The sequence below is a fragment of the Vipera ursinii genome (assembly GCF_947247035.1).
Source record: "Vipera ursinii genome assembly, chromosome: 1".
In the NCBI taxonomy this organism is placed as follows: Eukaryota; Metazoa; Chordata; class Lepidosauria; order Squamata; family Viperidae; genus Vipera; species Vipera ursinii.
Genome location: NC_139512.1, coordinates 313,221,578 through 313,240,589, shown reverse-complemented (window position 1 = coordinate 313,240,589; position 19,012 = coordinate 313,221,578). Strand labels below are relative to the sequence as shown.

At 39.3% G+C, this 19,012-nt stretch overlaps 1 protein-coding gene across 1 annotated transcript; it reads left to right on the top strand.

Moving 5' to 3' along the window:
* Positions 1–917: 917 nt before the first annotated feature.
* KCNG3 (potassium voltage-gated channel modifier subfamily G member 3) lies at positions 918–18,224 on the top strand. Its single transcript, XM_083361965.1, has 2 exons — positions 918–1,682; positions 17,490–18,224. Exons 1-2 carry the CDS (start codon positions 970–972, stop codon positions 18,133–18,135), a joined length of 1,359 nt encoding a protein of 452 aa, XP_083218091.1. The 5' UTR covers positions 918–969; the 3' UTR covers positions 18,136–18,224.
* The last annotated feature ends 788 nt before the right edge of the window (positions 18,225–19,012 follow it).

The window sequence follows — 19,012 nt, the reverse complement described above, 5'->3', positions numbered from 1 at the left end:
GAGCCGCCAAACCAAAATATATAACAAAAATATATAACAAAATGTGGAGGTGTACCTGTCGATTCTTTCACAACATGCTGGTCTGGGAAAGAAATCAGAACTTTTTAGTCAAGGCGAATGAAACATTCCCAAATGGGAAATCTGAGAAAGGAAAACTCTGAGGAGCAAGACCGGAAATCTCTGCCGGTGGGTAGAAAATCTGACCTTCAGCCAGGCGCTTGACTGATCAAGAGTGAAAAGCAAAAGGAAACATTTCAGGTGCTTCTAATTCTCCTTCCCGCAGAGTCGGAGAGAGGCAACTCCGCTCGTTTCGACGCTTGGGAAAGAAGGGCGGGAGGGAGCGAGGGAAGAGAGGCGTGTCTCTTCCCCACCGCCTCCGTCTCCGCTCCGAAAGCCGCTGGCCGCCTCAGCCCGAGAGCGGCGCTGTCAGAGCTGGTGGCGTGCGGCGCAAAAACCGGGTTGCGCGCAGCGGAGGAGCCCAGAACCGACCCAACTTCGCAGGAGTTTACCTCGGCTTCTTAAGCCATGCCCTCCACGCCCGGCTGGGTTTTGGTCGGAGGAGGCGGCGGCGGCGGCGGCTGCTGCAGCTGCTCAGCACAGGCTATCCCGGGCACTCTGGTAACCGCGTGCTCCGGGCGCAGCGAGGCGCCCGCCGTCAGCCCTCGCTAAAGCCCGAGGCGTCGCCAAGACTCCGGGTTGTTCGAGGAGGCGCACCGCCGCGCGCTCGTCGCTTTCCCGGGACAGCAGAGCCGCCGTTCCCGCCTCGTGGACGGCGAAGGGGGGGCGGGAGGGGTGGGTGGGTGGGTGAAGAGACCGAGAGAAGCCAGAGAGCGTCCGGCTGCCTGAGGAGAAGCCGGGCGGGGCAGCCGGATCCCGCCCTTCCTGGTCCCGCTCCTCGGGGGGTTGAAGGCAGCCGGACCCGCCGTTTCCCGCCCGCGCCCCGCTTCTGCTTCTGCACTCCTCCGAGCCATGACCTTTGGCCGGGGTGGCCCGCCGGTGGTGGTGTTGAACGTGGGGGGCACCCGCTACTCTTTCGCTCGGGAGGTGCTGAAGGACTTTCCCCTCCAGCGGGTGAGCCGCCTGCACGGCTGCCTGTCGGAGCAAGACGTGCTGGAAGTGTGCGACGACTACGACCGCGAGCGGAACGAGTACTTCTTCGACCGGCACTCCGAAGCCTTCGGCTTTATCCTGCTCTACGTGCGCTACGGCCACCTGCGCTTCGTGCCCCACATGTGTGAACTCTCCTTCTACAACGAGATGATCTACTGGGGCCTGGAGGGATCTCACCTGGACTATTGCTGCCAGCGCCGGCTGGACGACCGCATGTCCGATACTTACACCTACTATTCGGCAGAAGACATCCGGGCGGAGCCCTCCGGAGCCGGGAGCGGCAGTAGCAAAAACAGCGGCCAGCCCCAACCTTCCCAGGGCCAGGAGAGCGGGGATGCTGTGGCCCCACCTGGCGCCAGCGAGAAGAAATGGCTGGAAAGGATGAGGAGAACTTTCGAGGAGCCCACCTCGTCGGTGGCCGCCCAGATCCTGGCCACCGTTTCCATCCTCTTCGTCATCGTCTCCATGGTGGTGCTGTGTGCCAGCACCATGCCAGAGTGGCGAACAGCTGAGAACCGAAGCCTGGAGGAGCAGAGCAGGTACACAGCAGACTCAATCAGGGAGCCTTCAGGGTAGGATGAAGTGATTAATATTTCCCCCATCAGTGGTGTGACCTCTGTCCCATTCTGGTCTCTGTGTCTTCTTCTGCCAGCATCAGTTTGCCACATTGGAGATATCCCAACTCCTTACGCATCTCATTTGGCAAGGGGTAAGCTTGGTTTAACAGCCAGGTGATTCTTAAAAACCAGATCAATAACTTCTAGATCTCTGTGTAACCACACAACTAATAGATGGGTTTTCCTGGGAATTAAGCTTACATTTAACTGGGTTTATTTCGGGCTACTAGAAACAAGATTTCACTGTGTGAGTCTTGAACTGTCTTCCTTTGGGTTGACAGTTTGAAAATGTAAGAGCTACCAGATTTAAGATAAAACCACCTTGAGCTCCAGTGAGACTGATATAATAATGCTGAAATCAATCAGCCAACCAAATTTTCTGGACTATAATGGCTGCTTTGGAACAAATAAATGTCCTTTTGATTATCATGCAAAAATGTGCTATCCCTTTCGTTGGAAAGATTCTATCATTCCCCAGAGAAGTCTATTAAACTTGTCTTATACAGAAGTTGCCAAATTTTATTTACTGACCTTCAGTCAAACAATATTTATCTTGGGAAAAATCATATAGAGGTAAGTAAAAATTCTTCCCCAAAGATAATTTGCCAGTTGTTCTCAGTTATTTATCACTTCCAGCTGTAGGAAGAAATGTAATGTTAGGTGTGTACTAACGTCATGTTCAATGCCAGGTAAGTGACTTACAAGCCATTTAGAACTAAGGAGAACAGCTTTTTTGAATCTACTTTATTTTTTACCAAAAGCCCCAAGATCCACCCACCAGAGTCAGTGGTAAAGAAGTTAAAGAACAGGGTGTCTTTCAGCACATTCTGAGCCTAAGAATTTATTTTTGGTAACCAGACTGAACTTTCAGTTCCACAAAAATCCCCTCATGGTTACCCCAAGCGTTGTTAATTTCTGCAGCTTAATTTAGAAGAAAAAAGATTGCTACTGGTAAACTGCAGATCAGCCAGGAATCAACCAGTAGAACTCAGTTTACATTTTGTTCATCTTGCCCAGAACATATCGTCTCCCTTATGAAAGTTATATTTTTATGAAAGTTTAAAAGAAGTTTAAAAAAATAGCCTTGAGATTTCAGTTCTTAATCATGCTGGAACCAACATTATCTGGCATCTTAGAAGCAATCAAGTTTCTAGCACTGAAATTTGTTTTGCTTTTCCTAAGGTTTGCTGGCTGCTGAACCATAGCTGTATATATACCATCTCCAGAAACCCTTCTCTGAATAAGTGTGATAGAATTATAAAATCCAGAATAGCTAAATAGAATGACTGCTGTCTTTGCTCGACAGATATCTGACATTGTAATTGCAATACTTTAGGGTGTCAAGTTGGGAAAAAGGTCTAGGGAAATTCCTTTTATCATAAAACAAATTGTCCCACAGATCACCAACTTTTTCAAAGATTATTGATTTTATAATGCACCCAGTCATGCATCAAACAAACATATTATACACAGACAGCTTTTGATGGGTTTATCCCATGGAATAAGAAACAAGTGAGTGGATTATATTTTCTTGGATTATTTTGTGATGCTGTTAAGAATATGCCTATAATGGTATTCTTCCATTTGTCTAATGTAGATCCATGAAAGCTTAATTACTTCCACCCACAGAAGCTGGGCCAGTAATAGTATTATCTTAATTATCTTTGTGTCCCAAGTAAGAGAGGAAAATATGCCAGATTTCATTTGCTTCAAATGCCCATTATTCCTAGAATCTTTTCTCTTTATGAAATAATCTATGCTATTGGTTTTGCAGAACCACAGCCTTTAAAATACTCTTGTTCCTGCAGTTCTGATTTTTTTTCTACTTTCCACCATGGTTGCAGTCATCCAGATTTTGCTTTCCAAGTTTTATAGTACTCAAAAGGAATAAGAGGAAAGGCTTATTACATTATTATACAATAGCACGTGCTGCCACTGGCGTACTGGAAACTCTATTTAACCTACCCCCTGAAATAAAACATAATTATAAAATAATCATCTTACTTTTTAAATAATTTTCTCATACCTATATACAAACTCCAAATTGAAAGCTATGCGTTTAAGAGGAAGCTTTCTAAATGGGTTACCAAAAGGGTTGTCAACCAGTTTTGTCTGAATTGGAGAAAGCGACATTTGAATTTAAATGGTGGTGGAGTCATGTGTCCTGTTTCTAGAGTCTGATTGCAATCATCAGATTGTACTTTACACCTGTGCACTCTTGACTTGGGTTTTTTAATGGACCCAGAAGATTGTACTAATTGAAATAGTCTTACCTCAACGAGTTATCTAATTTCAAGAAGCAGGATTACCAAATGGATTCTGCAACTTAAAAAGTGCTGCAGAATAAAGTATGCTTCAAATTAAAGAACACTTTATAACCTTAATGTGAGCAAGCTTATTAATGTCATCACTCAAATACTGATTAAGCTTACAGATACGTGATGCTCTATTTTGCTTCCTTATATATCTCAAGATATGAATACAGTAAGATTTTTTAATCCCATAGACATGAAACAATTATTTAAACCATTTGTGTTTAAGTGATAGGCTTTAGACATTGCATTCATATTTTGCTTAAATACAAGTATTATGAAATTTTATAGGCTTATTCAAAAATAGGATAAAATGACACTTAAATCTGGGTAAACTGAAATGATCTTTTAGTCCACATACCTGCAAAGCTAACTTTTTAAAATAGTAGCTTCTATTATTGAACCTAATGATCTCCAACATATTTATTTCAAATTATTCTTAAGTACCGGTATATGTTTTGGTTTTAAGGAGCATGGGTCACGAGCCAATCATCCGATAGGGTTGCTTTGGTGATGTGATGAAAACAGCTTTAAACTCCCCCCACCAAAAAAAAAGAGATTAGTTCAGTGACAAGTAATAACATAATGATATCTCTTGTATGAACAGATGTAATGTGTACAGATCTGACGTGTGTATAAAATATATACAACTATTTATTTTAAAATTTATATCCACACACTCCTGGCAGGCCTGCCAGTGGCAAATGATGATGGTGATGAATGTGACAATGAGCTTTATTACAGCCACTCCTTGTTATAGAAATAGAAAGATTGAGGGCAAGAGAAGAAGGGGACGACAGAGAATGAGGTGGCTGGATGGAGTCCCTGAAGCAGTAGGCGTGAGCTTAAATGGACTCCAGAAGATGGTGGAGGACAGGAAGGCCTGGAGGAACGTTGTCCATGGGGTTGCAATGGGTCGGACATGACTTTGCAACTAACAACAACAACTTACAAATATAAAACAATAAAACAGTTAAACCCCATAGGCACCTGGGCCTAAAACAAACTATATCAGACCAAACCAAATAAAGGGCCCCAAAACACATCAATCCCAGGCCTGACACCAGAGGCAGGTCTTAAGTGCTTTCCCCTAAGACAGAGGGTGTTGTCCACATCGTTGGAGGGATGCTGTTCCAGAGGGCAGGGACTGCAACATAGAAGGCATGCTTCCTTGGTCCCATAAGATGACAGTGTTTATTAGAAGGGTTGGGAAGGGAACCCGCTTTGCCAAAATGTACTGGGCAGGCATAAATACTTAAAAATAATCAATCTCTCAGGTACTCAGGCCCTATGCCAGTTTACGGTGCAACAATGAAGTACAAAAAACAACATCAATTAAACCAGGACAAATAAAATAAGAAAGTAATAAATGTTACCAACACACACGCGCACACAAATGCAAATCAGTGATCATATAAAGTCATAAAACCAGAAAGATTTAAAAGAAGAAAATATTTTTAACTACGGTTGAACTGTGGGGTCCTTGGTGCTCTCTGAGCTTAGTTGTTTTCTTGCAGACATTTCATTAACAAACTAGGTAATGTCATCAGTGCACCAAGGACCCTACATTAAAAAGAATGTTTGCTTTACCAATAGATCTTTAGTTTTCTATTAAAATCTGCCAGGAGGGTGGGATCCACCTCTTTTTTGCTAATGGAAAGTAACTCACAGAAATGTGTGTTATAGAGTTCTACATAATACACTGAATACATGCAATGAAAGAAGACAAATATCTGCTGTATAGAGTCCTAGAATTGAAACAGACCTCAAAAGAACTCTAGTCTCACATTCTCCCAATGGAAGAAATTTAGTTTTATGCTACCTGTAGGAGATGGCCAGCTATCCAAAATGCTGTAAGTAATGTTAAAGAGGTTTGTTTTATTGTACATACCAAGTAGTTAAATAAAACCTCCTAAATAAAATAAAAAAGATCTATTCATGAAAGTGTTGGCTGAAATTCAAAACCAAAGGTTTTTACGGCTACCATTTCTCTGTTCTTTGCCATCACATTCTGAAGGGACAAGAAAAGTTCTGGAAATGTTTTTTATTTTGTTTATTTATGCATTCCTCCCCTCCACACACACACACAGTTTGCTTTTATTTTCTGAGCAAGGAGATTGGTCTCACAAAATTGCTAACATCACATTCACTTGTTTACTTTAATCTTAACAATTTGGAAACAATTTGCAGAATTTGTCTGCAAGGTGCTCAGTTACGCTGATTGATAATGTGAGTCAGTACTAACAGAGAACAGTTTATTTTCAGCAGAATATTTTTTGAGGGGTCCTTGGTGCTCTCTGTGCATGGTTGTTTTTTGCAGCTGTTTCATTATTACAGGTAATGATAGCAAACTAGCACTGATGATGTTATCTAGTTTGGGTAATGAAACGTCTGCAAGAAAACAACCAAGTTAAAAGAGCACAAAGGACCACCTCGTGTTAACCCTGAGCTACCCAATATTCTCCTTTATCTGTAGAATATTTTCTCCTACAATTTTCCCATACTATTGTTTAAAACTTAGTTGCACTAATATAGGTGTGTTTTTGAATAACTCTGGTCACAGATGAAGATTTACATTCACATGAATTTCAAAAAACACTGGTTGATCACCTCAAGGTAGTCATTGCAAGAACATCCAGTTTTGTGAGCACTTTAATATCTTTAGTACCTGCTGATTCATATATAATGTTAAGCCAAGGGTGAATAATCATTTGGGGGCTAATGCCAGCCCTTTATTTTTCTTAACTATTTTTTTTCAACCACAAAATACTACAGGGGATGTGGCAGTAAAGTATGACAACAGAAAACAAGAGATGGAAGTTTCAATGCATTTCTTCAATTTGGCTCTTGTTAAATTACTGAAAATTAAATATATGCATCTTATAAATCTATTTTTTAATTTAACTAAAAAACTACTATCTCAATTTGGCAGTTTGCTGCTGAATTTTGGCAGAGTGATCCAGCAAACAACTTATTAGCTGCAGTTTGGCCTACCATGCTCTAATCCATGCATTCATTTTTGTCTTAATGTGAAACGTGAACAGCCTAAAATTGCACTAGTTTGTTATTGGGGGAAAAAAAATCTAACAATACACTTACAATTTCAGGTTGGGGTAGCATGTAAGCTTGCTTTATCTGAATTGCAAAACTTTAGAAAATCACTCAGTGGCAGCTGTGTGAAAACTTACTCTGCAAGTAACACGGCTCATGTTGACTAGTCTTTGTGCATCACTCCTGATAAACTAAACAGACACCCAAACTTTGGTAGTCAGTATTGGAATAATTTGGAGCAAATTATTTGTTTCTTTTCATTAGGGTACAAACCTTTTCCTAATATTATTTTCCCAATCCTCTAAAATTCAATAATTTGTGAAGTTTCAAGCAGTGGCTTTCCATTTTGTTTTGTTTTGTTTTTTTGTTTTTTGTTTTTTGCATTTTACTAGATCAGGGGTGTCAAACTCAATTTCATGGAGGGCCGCATCAGCATTGCGGTTGCCCTCAGGGGTGGGTGTGGCCTGGGTGGGTGTGGCCTACTGGGTGGGCGTGGCTAGAGTGTGTATGGCCTACTGGGTGGGCGTGGCCAGCTCTACATCGTTCGCATCAAGGGTGCCTATGGGGGCCTGGGCAGGAGTGGGACAGATCTGAGGGTCTCTGGCAGAAGGAGGGTCTCTGGGCCAGGGCCAAGGCAATGGGGGCCGTTCCCTCACTGTTTCCAGGATGGCTTCGTGGGCCACATGAAACCACTTCGCGGGCCGGATCTGGCCCCCGGGCCTTGTGTTTGACATGTCTGTACTAGATTCTTAGAAAAGTGTAAGTTTCGGCTTGGTAACACTGGAACACAAATGTAGTTTGTTTGGGTGTTATTTTTTAAGAGGGCAAGTAGAAGTGAATAGAATACATAAACATCATCACAATTTAGTTGTATAGATGTTAGCAATCTTAATATGCAAGCAAATGTCTTCAGAAGATTTGAGCTTATTTAGAAATGTCAAGAGTGCCAGTCATTTGCAGTTGATGCAGTTTTATTCATTTTAAGTAGGACTATTCCATATCCAATAATCCAGATTGGCATGCATATTTTTGAGAATTAAAGATAGTGAGGAAAAAATGTTTGTATGATGATATCGTATGTCAAGTATTTTATTTGTAATGTTGCCTTCCAGAACAGATTGTGGAAGTGCAGATTAGTTGTCTTTTAGCTGAGAACTCTTAGCCTTATATCCTAATTCTGCATGTTTGGATTAGAAAAAAATCCACTAGGTGAAGTAGAAATTACTGCCAAACAATGTATTGCAGATTAACGTATAAGATTACTTTGTGGTCTCTAAAAATATCAGGTTTGCTTTCCATGAGCAGTTGTCCCTTTTTGCTCTCAACAATAAATAAATTATCACAATTAAGGAAGAAAACGTAATGCATTTGCAACCCACAGTATTTCAGCAGGGAATATATTAAAAAAACAACAACCCCAAATTGCTGGTGTTGCATATTGAAAACAATTTGTGTTAATATTCCTAGGCCACATCTCATCGTCATCATATTCAAAGTAGCTTTTCTCATGTTTGCTAAGTTAAGCACCTGATTCCTATAGAAATCAATAATAAATTAATGCTTTGCATTTAATTGCTCTTTTTTTTAGAGGAAGCAGGTAGCAATAGCCTCCTGACAAAAACCAAGTCATTCAAGTAACCACCAAAACATCACTGCACGGAATCTCCAAAGAGAGGGACACTGCATCTTAAGCAGCCATGGCCAGTCAGAGAAAAGCTCTGTTTTCATTCTCTTTTAATGGTGGCTGATTTTTTCAGAGGCAAGATTTACCTGGCTGTTTGCAATCCACAGCCACTTGATGTCTTTCCAACTAAGGGATTTGCCACAGTCCTGAGACAGCTGCAAGCATTGTGTGTCCATAGATTCCTGTGACATAGAGAGCAAGCGAGGATGAGCCTTAAAACAATGAAGCAGACAAGGAGGGCACCTGTCTTAGCCCTGCCCTAAAAACAATGTGCAGTCCCCAGGGCAACAATCATACATACTTCATTCCCTTTGTTCCCACTGAAACTACAGGTAAAGCTTAAATCAGCCATGAGATTAACAAGAAAAGAAGAAAAAGGGAAGAAAGGGACAAAGCAGCAAAGTATAAGACCAGGAGTACAGAACAATCACGAATGAAGGCAAATATGCGTGTCCCAGGATAATACTGCAGGATCCAATCTGGGTCAAAGACAAAACTTCTGGTCCCGGTGACCGGCCCAGATTGGATCCTGCAATAATCATTTACCCTGTTATTTGGATCGTCTTGGTATGAGAAACTACATACTTACCGTTGCTTAATATGCATTACTTTTTCTTTGAATGTTCTGTTGCATGTTCAAAGTTGCTATTTTTTAAAGAATGCTAGCGTCACCTTGATGAGGATGAATTAGGAGCATAAAAATTTTGTTAGTCTAGTATAACACATTAAAATAATTACATATAATGCATATATAATGTAACCATATTGTTTGGAAAACAGGACGGTAGCTGTCATGGGGGTAAACGTGTACAATAATACACAGCAGGTTTTCCCTTCATTCTGTGAAAGAGAAATGGAAGAACTGAGCTTGAATTTCTTTAGCTTATGAAAATGTAAAGCCCACTTGTATTTTCCACCCTAACCTAAGTGGCGGAGACATCATAAAGGATCTTGAATATTTCTGACCTATGAACTTCCCAGTAAATGAATTCTAAGCATAACCTATTGAATTGTATGCTATGGAAAATCTAACCTGGGAAGCTTTTTTAGTGCTTTAACAGGTAATATCCAATACCACCTGACACTATGAAGCAGTGGTGGGATTCAAATATGTGAACAACTGCTTCTCTGTGTGGATGCTGCTTCCAGAAGTCAATTCTGGGCCTGGGCAACAAAAAATTAGCTACCAGTTCTGCTGGTAGTGGTGCGAACCGGCTGAATCCCACCACTGCTATGAAGCCACATAGAACACATGCACACTAATTTTGTAATGACAGTAAATCTGTCTATGGATGCTTTTGGAGATTTAGAGATGACTGTTCGTAACCTATTAGCCTCAGAAACAAGACCTTAGCCCTTAACATCGTATTCAAAAGTTGTGGGTCTGAGCATAAAATGACTGGATTCTTAAACAAAATTAAACCTCAGCATCTGGTTCTGCAAATGTTAGCTATCATTAGCTAGGCAGTTAATCATATCCATCAAAAGCTATCATTTTGCTGATTGATATTCTAAAGACTGTCGGTACTGTAGCAGAATATTCATACTTTGAATGAAAACTAAAACTTCATCATAAGCTAAAAGAAAGTTGGCAAAATCTTGTAAGCATGTAAGCACTTAAACTTCATTTTAAATTCCCTTTAAAACATAGAAAATTAAGACATATTTCCACTACACTCAAGAATCCACAAATCGTTTTAAAATTTCAGTTGTATCACTAGATCTCAATTTAGAGCATCCAGTAGAGTTGGATTACTTTCCCATTGGTCTTAGCAGGACTGTTACCATAGAGAGGCTTGCTGGAGAGACTGGAAATTGTTGTCTAACACAGCTGCTTTAGAAAGAAAAGCTAAGAACATACATACTGTTTTTAGCATGTGCTAAACACTGCAAATGTATATGCATTTTCCCTGGGGAAAACTTCACAGTTTAATGGGACTTACTTTCAGTGAAGTAGACACACCTGTGGCTTAAGACCTTGCTTTGTCTGTACTGAATGGTATGTCTTCAGGTTAGCATTGATAAGCAGAAGGTTGTCAGTTTCCAAATATAGTATTACAATCTGGCTTTGAAGCTTAGGGAGGTAAAATGGATAAAAGCTAAGGAAAGCAACAAGAAAGGTTAATTGATTTTTGCAAAAAGGGAGAACAAATAGGACCTCTGGTGCATCAGACTTGGTTGCACAAAGCCTCTTAAACTGGGGCTAGAGTAAAAGGAGAAACTACTTGATAATTAGATCTGATGCTCAATTGTTTCCTGGCAAGACTATTTAGGGCCCCCTTACTCCTTATGGGCAAGTCACCCCTTTTCTTCCTTTTCTAGTGTCATTGTCTAGAATCCACTGAATTATTTTGGAGGCAGATCTAAAATATGAGCTGAGCTATTTGGGTTAGCATATTCAGTGATACTGAGAACTAAGAGCCGTTTTCTTTCCCTCCCTCTTTCTCATGCTAAAAAAGTTGCTGGCTCTTAAATGTTGGAAGGTTAATAAATGTTACACAAGTTCCCTTTTAGCACATACCTGCATCATATTGGATTGAAGCATATAATACATTATGTAAAAATCCATAGGCATTATAAGGATTTCATATAATAGAACTTGAAAAATTGCTAATATTTTTGAAAAGGATTTTAATCAGAGTGACCAGTGTTAATCAGACTGGACCAATGGTTTTACAGATTTACAGAATCATAGGGCTGGAAGGGACCTTGAAGGTCTTCTAGTCCAATCCCTTGCTCAAGGCAGGAGTTCTTATACCATCCTGGACAAATTGCTGTCCAATCTTTTCTTGAAAACCTCCAGTGATGGAACATCCACAACTCTGGGAGGCAAACTGTTCCATGGCTTAATCATTCTCACTCTCAGGAAATTCCTTCTTGTTCCCAGTTGACTCTCCATGAGCTTCCATACATTGCTTCTTGTTCTGCCTCAGTTGCTACGGAGAATAAATTGACACCTTCTTCCCCATGACAGCCCTTCAGATATTGGAAGACTGCTATCATGTCTCCCCTGACCCTTATCTTTATTATCTTTATTAAGCTAAACATACCTTTTTTTGAATCGTGGTGACCAGAACTGGATGCAATATTCCAAGTGTGGCCTCACTAGTACAGTATAAAACAGTACTATCACTTCCTGTGATTTTGATGCTATCCTTCTGTTGATGCAGCCTAGATACTTAGGGGTTTTTTGGCAGCTGCAGCACACTACTGATTCATTCTTAAGCAGTGATACACCAGGACACCTAGATCCCTCTCACAGTTACTACTTTTGAGCCAGATACCTCCTATTCTGTACCTATGTAAGTGGCTTTTCCTACCTAAGGGCAGGGCCTTACTTTTCTCACCACTGAACTGACCTTATTGGATAGGGCTCAATGCTCAAGTCTGTCAAGATCCTGAATCTGGAGCTTATCTTCCGAAGTGTTAACTTTCCCCCCTAGGTTGGTGTTGTCTGCAAATTTGATGAGTTTCCCCTTCTATTCTCTCATCTAGATCATTCGTGGGGATTTTGAAGAGCACCAGGGCCAAGACCTTGAGGTACCCCACTGCATGCATCCCAACACATGCACTGGTCCACTTTGTCAAATGCCTCACTGAAGTCCAAGTGCACTATATCCACAGCATTTCTCTGATCCACTAATTACTTTATCATAGAAAGCAATAAGGTTGATCTGGCATGATCTGTTTTTAACAATCCTATGCTTGCTTCCAGTAATTGTCTTGTTTCTTTCTAGATATTCACAAATCTGCTGCTTGATTATTATTATTTTTTAGGAGTTTTGTAGGTATTGATGTCAAGCTGGTTGATTTGTAGTTTCCTGCATCCAGGGTTTTTCGTCGTCGTTGTTGTTTTTTGTCATTTTTGAATATTGAAACCACATCAGCTCTTTTCCAGATCTTTGGCAGTTTCCTTGTGCTCCAGGAGTTCTAAAAGATTTCATTCAGTGGTTCCATGATCACATATGTGAACTACTTCAGTACCCTGGGATGTAAATTATCTAGTCCCAAAGAGCTGAACTCATCCAAAGGAGATAGGTGTTCTCTTATCAATTTTGCCTATTTCTGACCTGCATTCCTGTTCTGCCTCCCACAGTGCTGCTTTTGATAGGTTGGGCTATTTTTTTTTCCTTTTGCATAAAGACAGCTGCAAAGAAGGAATTAAGCAGTTCTGCTTTCTCCCTGCCAGTTTGACCTATCATAGGATAGATTTATGCAAGGGTGGGTACAGGAAGAACAACTCTGAAGGAGTCTGTTGGCATAGGCAAGAATGATGAAGAATAGCAAATGTGAAACGAGCGAAGTAAATACAAATAGCGTTGTGCTAGATTTCATGAGCCACTGAATCCTAAGTATACTTGGAGGTAAGTGCTAGTAAATCTTCATTCCGAAGAAATAATAAATGTTATTCTACCCCAAATTCACATTTACTTTTAAACAATTCAAAAACAGTTAATTACTGATTTTATTGGGATTGTGTAAGGGTGGAGTAGGTATATGTGGTTGGTTTCTAAAGGTACTTTGATGCAAGAATAAAAGCACATCCTCATCCACAAACTGATGTTGTCAACTTTAATCACAGGCTGTCTTGTCTTTTGTTTTCCCACCTTCATGTTTCTTGTCTTGTATATTCCATTTTATTCAGATATTTAGTGGATGATGAGGCCATGCCTTTGATTTTTCTATTTTTAGCTCTCAATAAATTTGCAGAAGAATTTTTATAAAACTTTGTAAAGGAAAATGTGCAATTTGCAACTGAAAGCTGTTTTGACAGCTCAGAATATAATTACTTTGAATACAACAAACTAGCCTTATTACTGATTTTTTTTAAAAAAATATATTCTGAAGCGGTTTAAACTAGAAGACTATTTTGTTTAAGTCTTATCAGTAAGAGCAAAAAGTAAGAAACAAATTAAATGAAAAGATTGATCTAGAGTAACCTCCTAGGACTCGGGGAGTTGTAAGAGACCTAAGTTTAGAATCATCCTACAATTGTTAAAATAATTTTCTTAGAAGTGTAATAAATATTCTAAATAAAGAAAATTGAATACAAAAGAAATAAAATGGCTATATCTATTGGAATATTTAGCTTTATTATTTTTCATGTCAGCTCTCTCTGCGCCCCTGCAAGTAATGCTGAACTACATTTCTGAATGAGTTTAATTCCTAAACACATGGAAAACTTTGAGTACTTGCTCTCCTTCCGGTAAACTCTGAAGACCTGGTTTTTTTCCTCCAGGCCTTGGATTAGGCTGAATGGAGGAGGCGGTAGGCCAGTGTGAGAGTTCACTTGTGGGTCATTCCTTCCAGGTAAGTCGTTATTTTTTGACCAATTGTTTTTCATCTGCCCAGGCTCATTTGGAGTCAGGTGCCCTTATAAATATGTCAAATAAATAGTATCTCTCAAATCTCGGCAGAGCACCAGGTTAGAAAATATTACTACATTCTCCATTGGAACTAATTTTGTGTGTTTTTTTAAAAGGATTGTAGTTCAGCATTACAATGTGGGGGAAGTATACTGGAATTATTTGCATTACTACTGAGTAGACATATAGCTATTGTATAACATATTATTCTATATTTATTTACTTTTTTTGTTCCTTAACAGAATTGTGTATGCAACTAAATTGGAAACCAGAGGCCAGGGTAAACCTAGATTGCAGAATTCATTGTTTAAACTAAAAATAATCAGAACAAAGTTACCACTCTGAAATGAAATGTCACTATTGTTGCATCTATTAGGATTTTCACAAGTTCTGCTAGTCTTCATCAGGAAACATATTTCAGAAAGCAGAACGAAGAGAGAAAAGTGAAACAAAACAGAGATGAAATGGAGGAAAATATGCATAATTGAATAGTTTAAGCTCTATTATGAATTACAGCATTCATGTTATGCTAGATGAGCAGAACTAATTCTCCCATTTTTTAAAAGACATAATCTAGTTGTTATTCGAATATGTCTCTAGTCTTAGGTGAATACGTACATTCCCTTGATAGGCAGTCAACTAGAGGTAGATCATGTCATTAAGTTTAAATAGTATATAAAAATGATTGGCTGACACTCAGTACTGCTGTCTCTCTAATATGTAATGGTAATAATTCTAAATGATTGAAAAACAAAATTAAAACACTATAACTATAAATTAAATAAAAAGCCACTCATTTCAATACAAAAAGATTGCACCATATTTACCTGAAAAAGTCAACCTTAAATTTAAGATACTTCCCTTCCCCCCAACCCTAAAGACAAACAGACAAAAAAACTACCATGTAGGCAAAAGCCCTGTGCCACATTCAGTTTCTTCACATGGTCCAGTAGAGGAACTAATTATATTTGAATTCAATACTGGAAATTTCCCCTGCGTATAGCTTTGTCTGTATAACTATTAGAAATCTTACTTGGAAAAAATAAAGATAGGACAAACAAAAATATTAATTGACCAAAATATTAATATTAATTAATAATTACTGATTATTAATTACTGATAAAATAAGGTGCTGAGTTTATAAAATGCACATACAACCACTAGGTTTTGGCACACACAAATCATTCATACACAGAAGCACACAAACATACCTTTCTACTTCCAGAGAAACAACAAAGAAGGAAACAGATGGAGTTGAAGCGAGGGGAAATTAAAAAAAAATAGAAATCCTGCTTAGACTTTAGAAAAGGGATTAAAATTGATCAGAAAAGCATTTTTAAACAAATCTTCAAAGGAATCCATGCTTTTCAGCAGTGATAAGTCCAGTCATTTGCACCATCTCCCCATTTTTTATTTTTTATTTTGTTCTCAACAGCAGTTTCTTTTCTTTTCATTCAATTCACAGGTAAGCATTTTGGAGGAAAACTTTCCTTTCTTGGTGAAAGTTGTATGCAGGTATTGAAACATCATAAACATTGGAGGTGGATATAAAACAGCCTGAGCCAAAAGTACAGCTATGGGAAGTCTCTATGATTAACTGTTTTGGTGTATCTCCATTGTGGAAGCACAAATGCTGACATGGGATTCCACCTTTGGTCATTTCTACAGGTTACAAGTTATGCTTGTCTTGCTATAGGATTTTGCTTACTTTGGCATCCTTGATTTCCAGAGACTGGTTCTGAATTTTTAGACTTCTAGCTGCAACACAAGGGAAGCAGTAGGCAAAGGGGTGTATGTGTGTGTGTCTTTTCAATACCTGGCTGATAGAAGTGAAAGAAATGCAGAAATGAAAACCAAGTAAATTTTAAAATGTTATTTTTGACAATTTGTAATTAATTCAGGAAAACAGTAGGGTAGAACTGTTTGTTGCAAACTACCTCTGATGGTGTTATGCAGTGTTCTTTGGGCCCTTTTTATATACATGGAGTCCAAATTGTCCCACATTTTCAGAATTACAGTGCAAGTCTTCTCTTCCTCATGCATTACAACTTCTGGAATAATAGCACTGCTAGACTGGAATCTCTACTTTGTTTTAAACTTTGCTGTTTTGAAGACATAGCAAGGGTATAGTTTAGCATGATTTTAGAGGTGGAAAGAAGTTGGGCAATCATTATAGAGCTTGCTTTCCCAACAAACCAGGTCTTTTGGATGAGTTGGACTTTAATCTCCCTAAGCAGAACTATCACCTCTGGTCTGCAAATATCTGGATGCCCACCAGATGGCAACCAAAGAGTGCAGAATACTCCACTTTTCTTTGCTCTTTCCTGGACATCTGGAACATTGCAACCCTACCGTACTATACTAGTTCAAAGAATGGCCAACTGAAGTCCAGCACATATAAAGGTTACCTAATCTTTGGATCTCCTTTGGCTTTTATTTTGATGAGTGGCATTGCTGCAATGATTAAATCTGTGTTCTGTTCAAAAAGTATTAGAGACATGTCTGAACAGGATACTCAGCTTAAATGAGAAGAATCCTCAGTGTTTTAGTGCTTCTGTTTGAACAATTCTAACTGTTCGCAAAAACTATCTGCTGCTCTCAAGGTTATGGTAACCACAGAGAGTTGTTCCATTCTATTCAGCGATTTCAAATGCTTTGAGAGGACTGCTTGAGCTATTTTACTGCTGAATAGTAATCATTCATCCAGAAAAGCATTTTAAATGGCCTAGCACTAGTATTTTGAAGAGGAATTCACAGAGAAATTAAACTGCAGTATAGTTTGAACCAAATATTAAATCAATTGTTTCACATATATACACAAAATCAAAGAAGCAAATGAAACATTTAACCTGACCAACATCTTAAGTCCTCAGATTTTAATGATAATGATAATCCCTTCCCCCAGAAATCAAAATAACTTTAAAAAAGCTTTAAGAAAACATAGCCAGGTGAGATATCCACACGGAAGACTTTTAACTGAGAATTTTTAACTGGGGCTTTTATTTTCAGGGATAATTTAATCTTTTTAATTGTTTTTTTAACTTTTGTATTTGTATTGGTGTGATTTTAAAATACCCTGTAAACCGCCTTGAGTCCTTCGGGAAAGGGCGGTATATAAATCTAATAAAATTAAATTAAATTAACACAATAATGATTTTTGGAAGGAAAAAACAATAAGAAAACTGTATAAACTCCAATTTGACTTTGAATTTGGCATATTTTTCTACTAAAAGTCTGAGTCCATGTCAGTGTAAAAGTGTCCATTAAATAAGCCTCTAAGCATTGAAAAATATTCCCAATAAAGAGTTTTAAAGAAATTTAATAGTTTTGCTTATGTTCTTTTTGGCAGGATAATCGAAGCCATTTGCATCGGCTGGTTCACGGCAGAGTGCATTGTGAGGTTCATTGTCTCCAAAGACAAGTGTGAGTTTGTTAAGAGACCACTGAACATCATTGACTTGCTGGCTATCACTCCGTATTATATTTCTGTGCTGATGACAATTTTTACAGGGGAGAATTCTCAGCTTCAGAGGGCTGGAGTCACCTTACGGGTTCTGAGAATGATGCGGATTTTTTGGGTAATTAAATTGGCCCGCCACTTCATCGGCCTTCAGACGCTCGGCCTGACTTTGAAGCGATGCTACAGGGAGATGGTGATGCTGCTGGTCTTCGTTTGTGTTGCCATGGCAATTTTCAGCGCTCTTGCCCAACTTCTTGAACACGGACTGAAAATAGGAAAACCCAATGAAGGCTATGCAAGCATTCCTGCTGCTTGTTGGTGGGTTATCATCTCCATGACCACAGTTGGTTATGGGGATGTTTGTCCTGTCACAGTACCTGGAAGGATTCTTGGAGGGATTTGTGTAGTCAGTGGAATTGTTTTGCTAGCTCTGCCTATTACATTCATCTACCACAGCTTTGTGCAGTGTTACCATGAGCTCAAGTTCCGGTCTGCTAGATGTAGCAGGAGTCTTTCTGCAGAATTTTTAAATTAACAAATAGCACATATTGCATTTCATAGCAGAACATAAAATATTGAAGAAAGTGGTAAGTTCTTCCTCATCGTTTTCCATCTTGCCGTCTGAGGAATTATGAAGCTGGTACAATACTCTGTGACTTAAGAGGAATATCTCCCTACTCTGTTTGAGGGATGGTCACTTGCTCTTCACCTCAGAAGACCTGAGATTCATAAGGGAGAAAACATCTTCATTTTCATAGTCTCAGCGGTTGTGAACATTTCCAACTCATTTCTCCAAATCCTAGATCACGGGTGTTAAACTCTCCACATCACGTGACGTGTCATGACGTATCACGACTTTTCACATTGCCAGAGCTGGGGTGGGCGCAGCCTCTGCATGATGCAGCCAGCCCACCGGCCGGCAGTTTGACACTCCTGTCCTAGATAGTATAGTTTTGAAATGCATTTTAAATAACATATCAATAAGAAGTGTCCAACTTTTAATTGCCAGGACCACACGTGACAGCATGTGGATTGTTAAGGGACAGGATATTGGGGATGCAAAGGGGCAGAGCCAAAATATTCTTTCCTCCCCCTTTGAAGTTTTGATCAAAAAAGAAGAGTTGCTGTTATTTTACAAACTCTGATAAGTCTATTTTAGGGCATTCTGGAGATATGTCTCATGTAAAAATGGCAGAAAACGATGCCACCAATTTTTAGTAACTGTAATCAGAGGTGGATCTGGAGCTACAAAACAAATAGTCCCAGGATGGAGGGGCAAATATATTCTCGGAAGCCTTAAATTGCTTCCTTCGTAGATATAAACAAACATATTCACCCAAATACATGTTTATTTTTTTTTAAAAAAATACGGTCAGATCCATGTTTATGTAGAAGAAACCCATGAAAATGAC

Excerpts from the sequence above, each read along its gene's own strand:
- KCNG3 (XM_083361965.1), top strand. The coding sequence starts at position 970 with ATGACCTTTGGCCGGGGTGGCCCGCCGGTGGTGGTGTTGAACGTGGGG. Across the intron at positions 1,683-17,489 it reads TCAATCAGGGAGCCTTCAGG|GATAATCGAAGCCATTTGCA; the intron begins GTAGGATGAAGT and ends TCTTTTTGGCAG.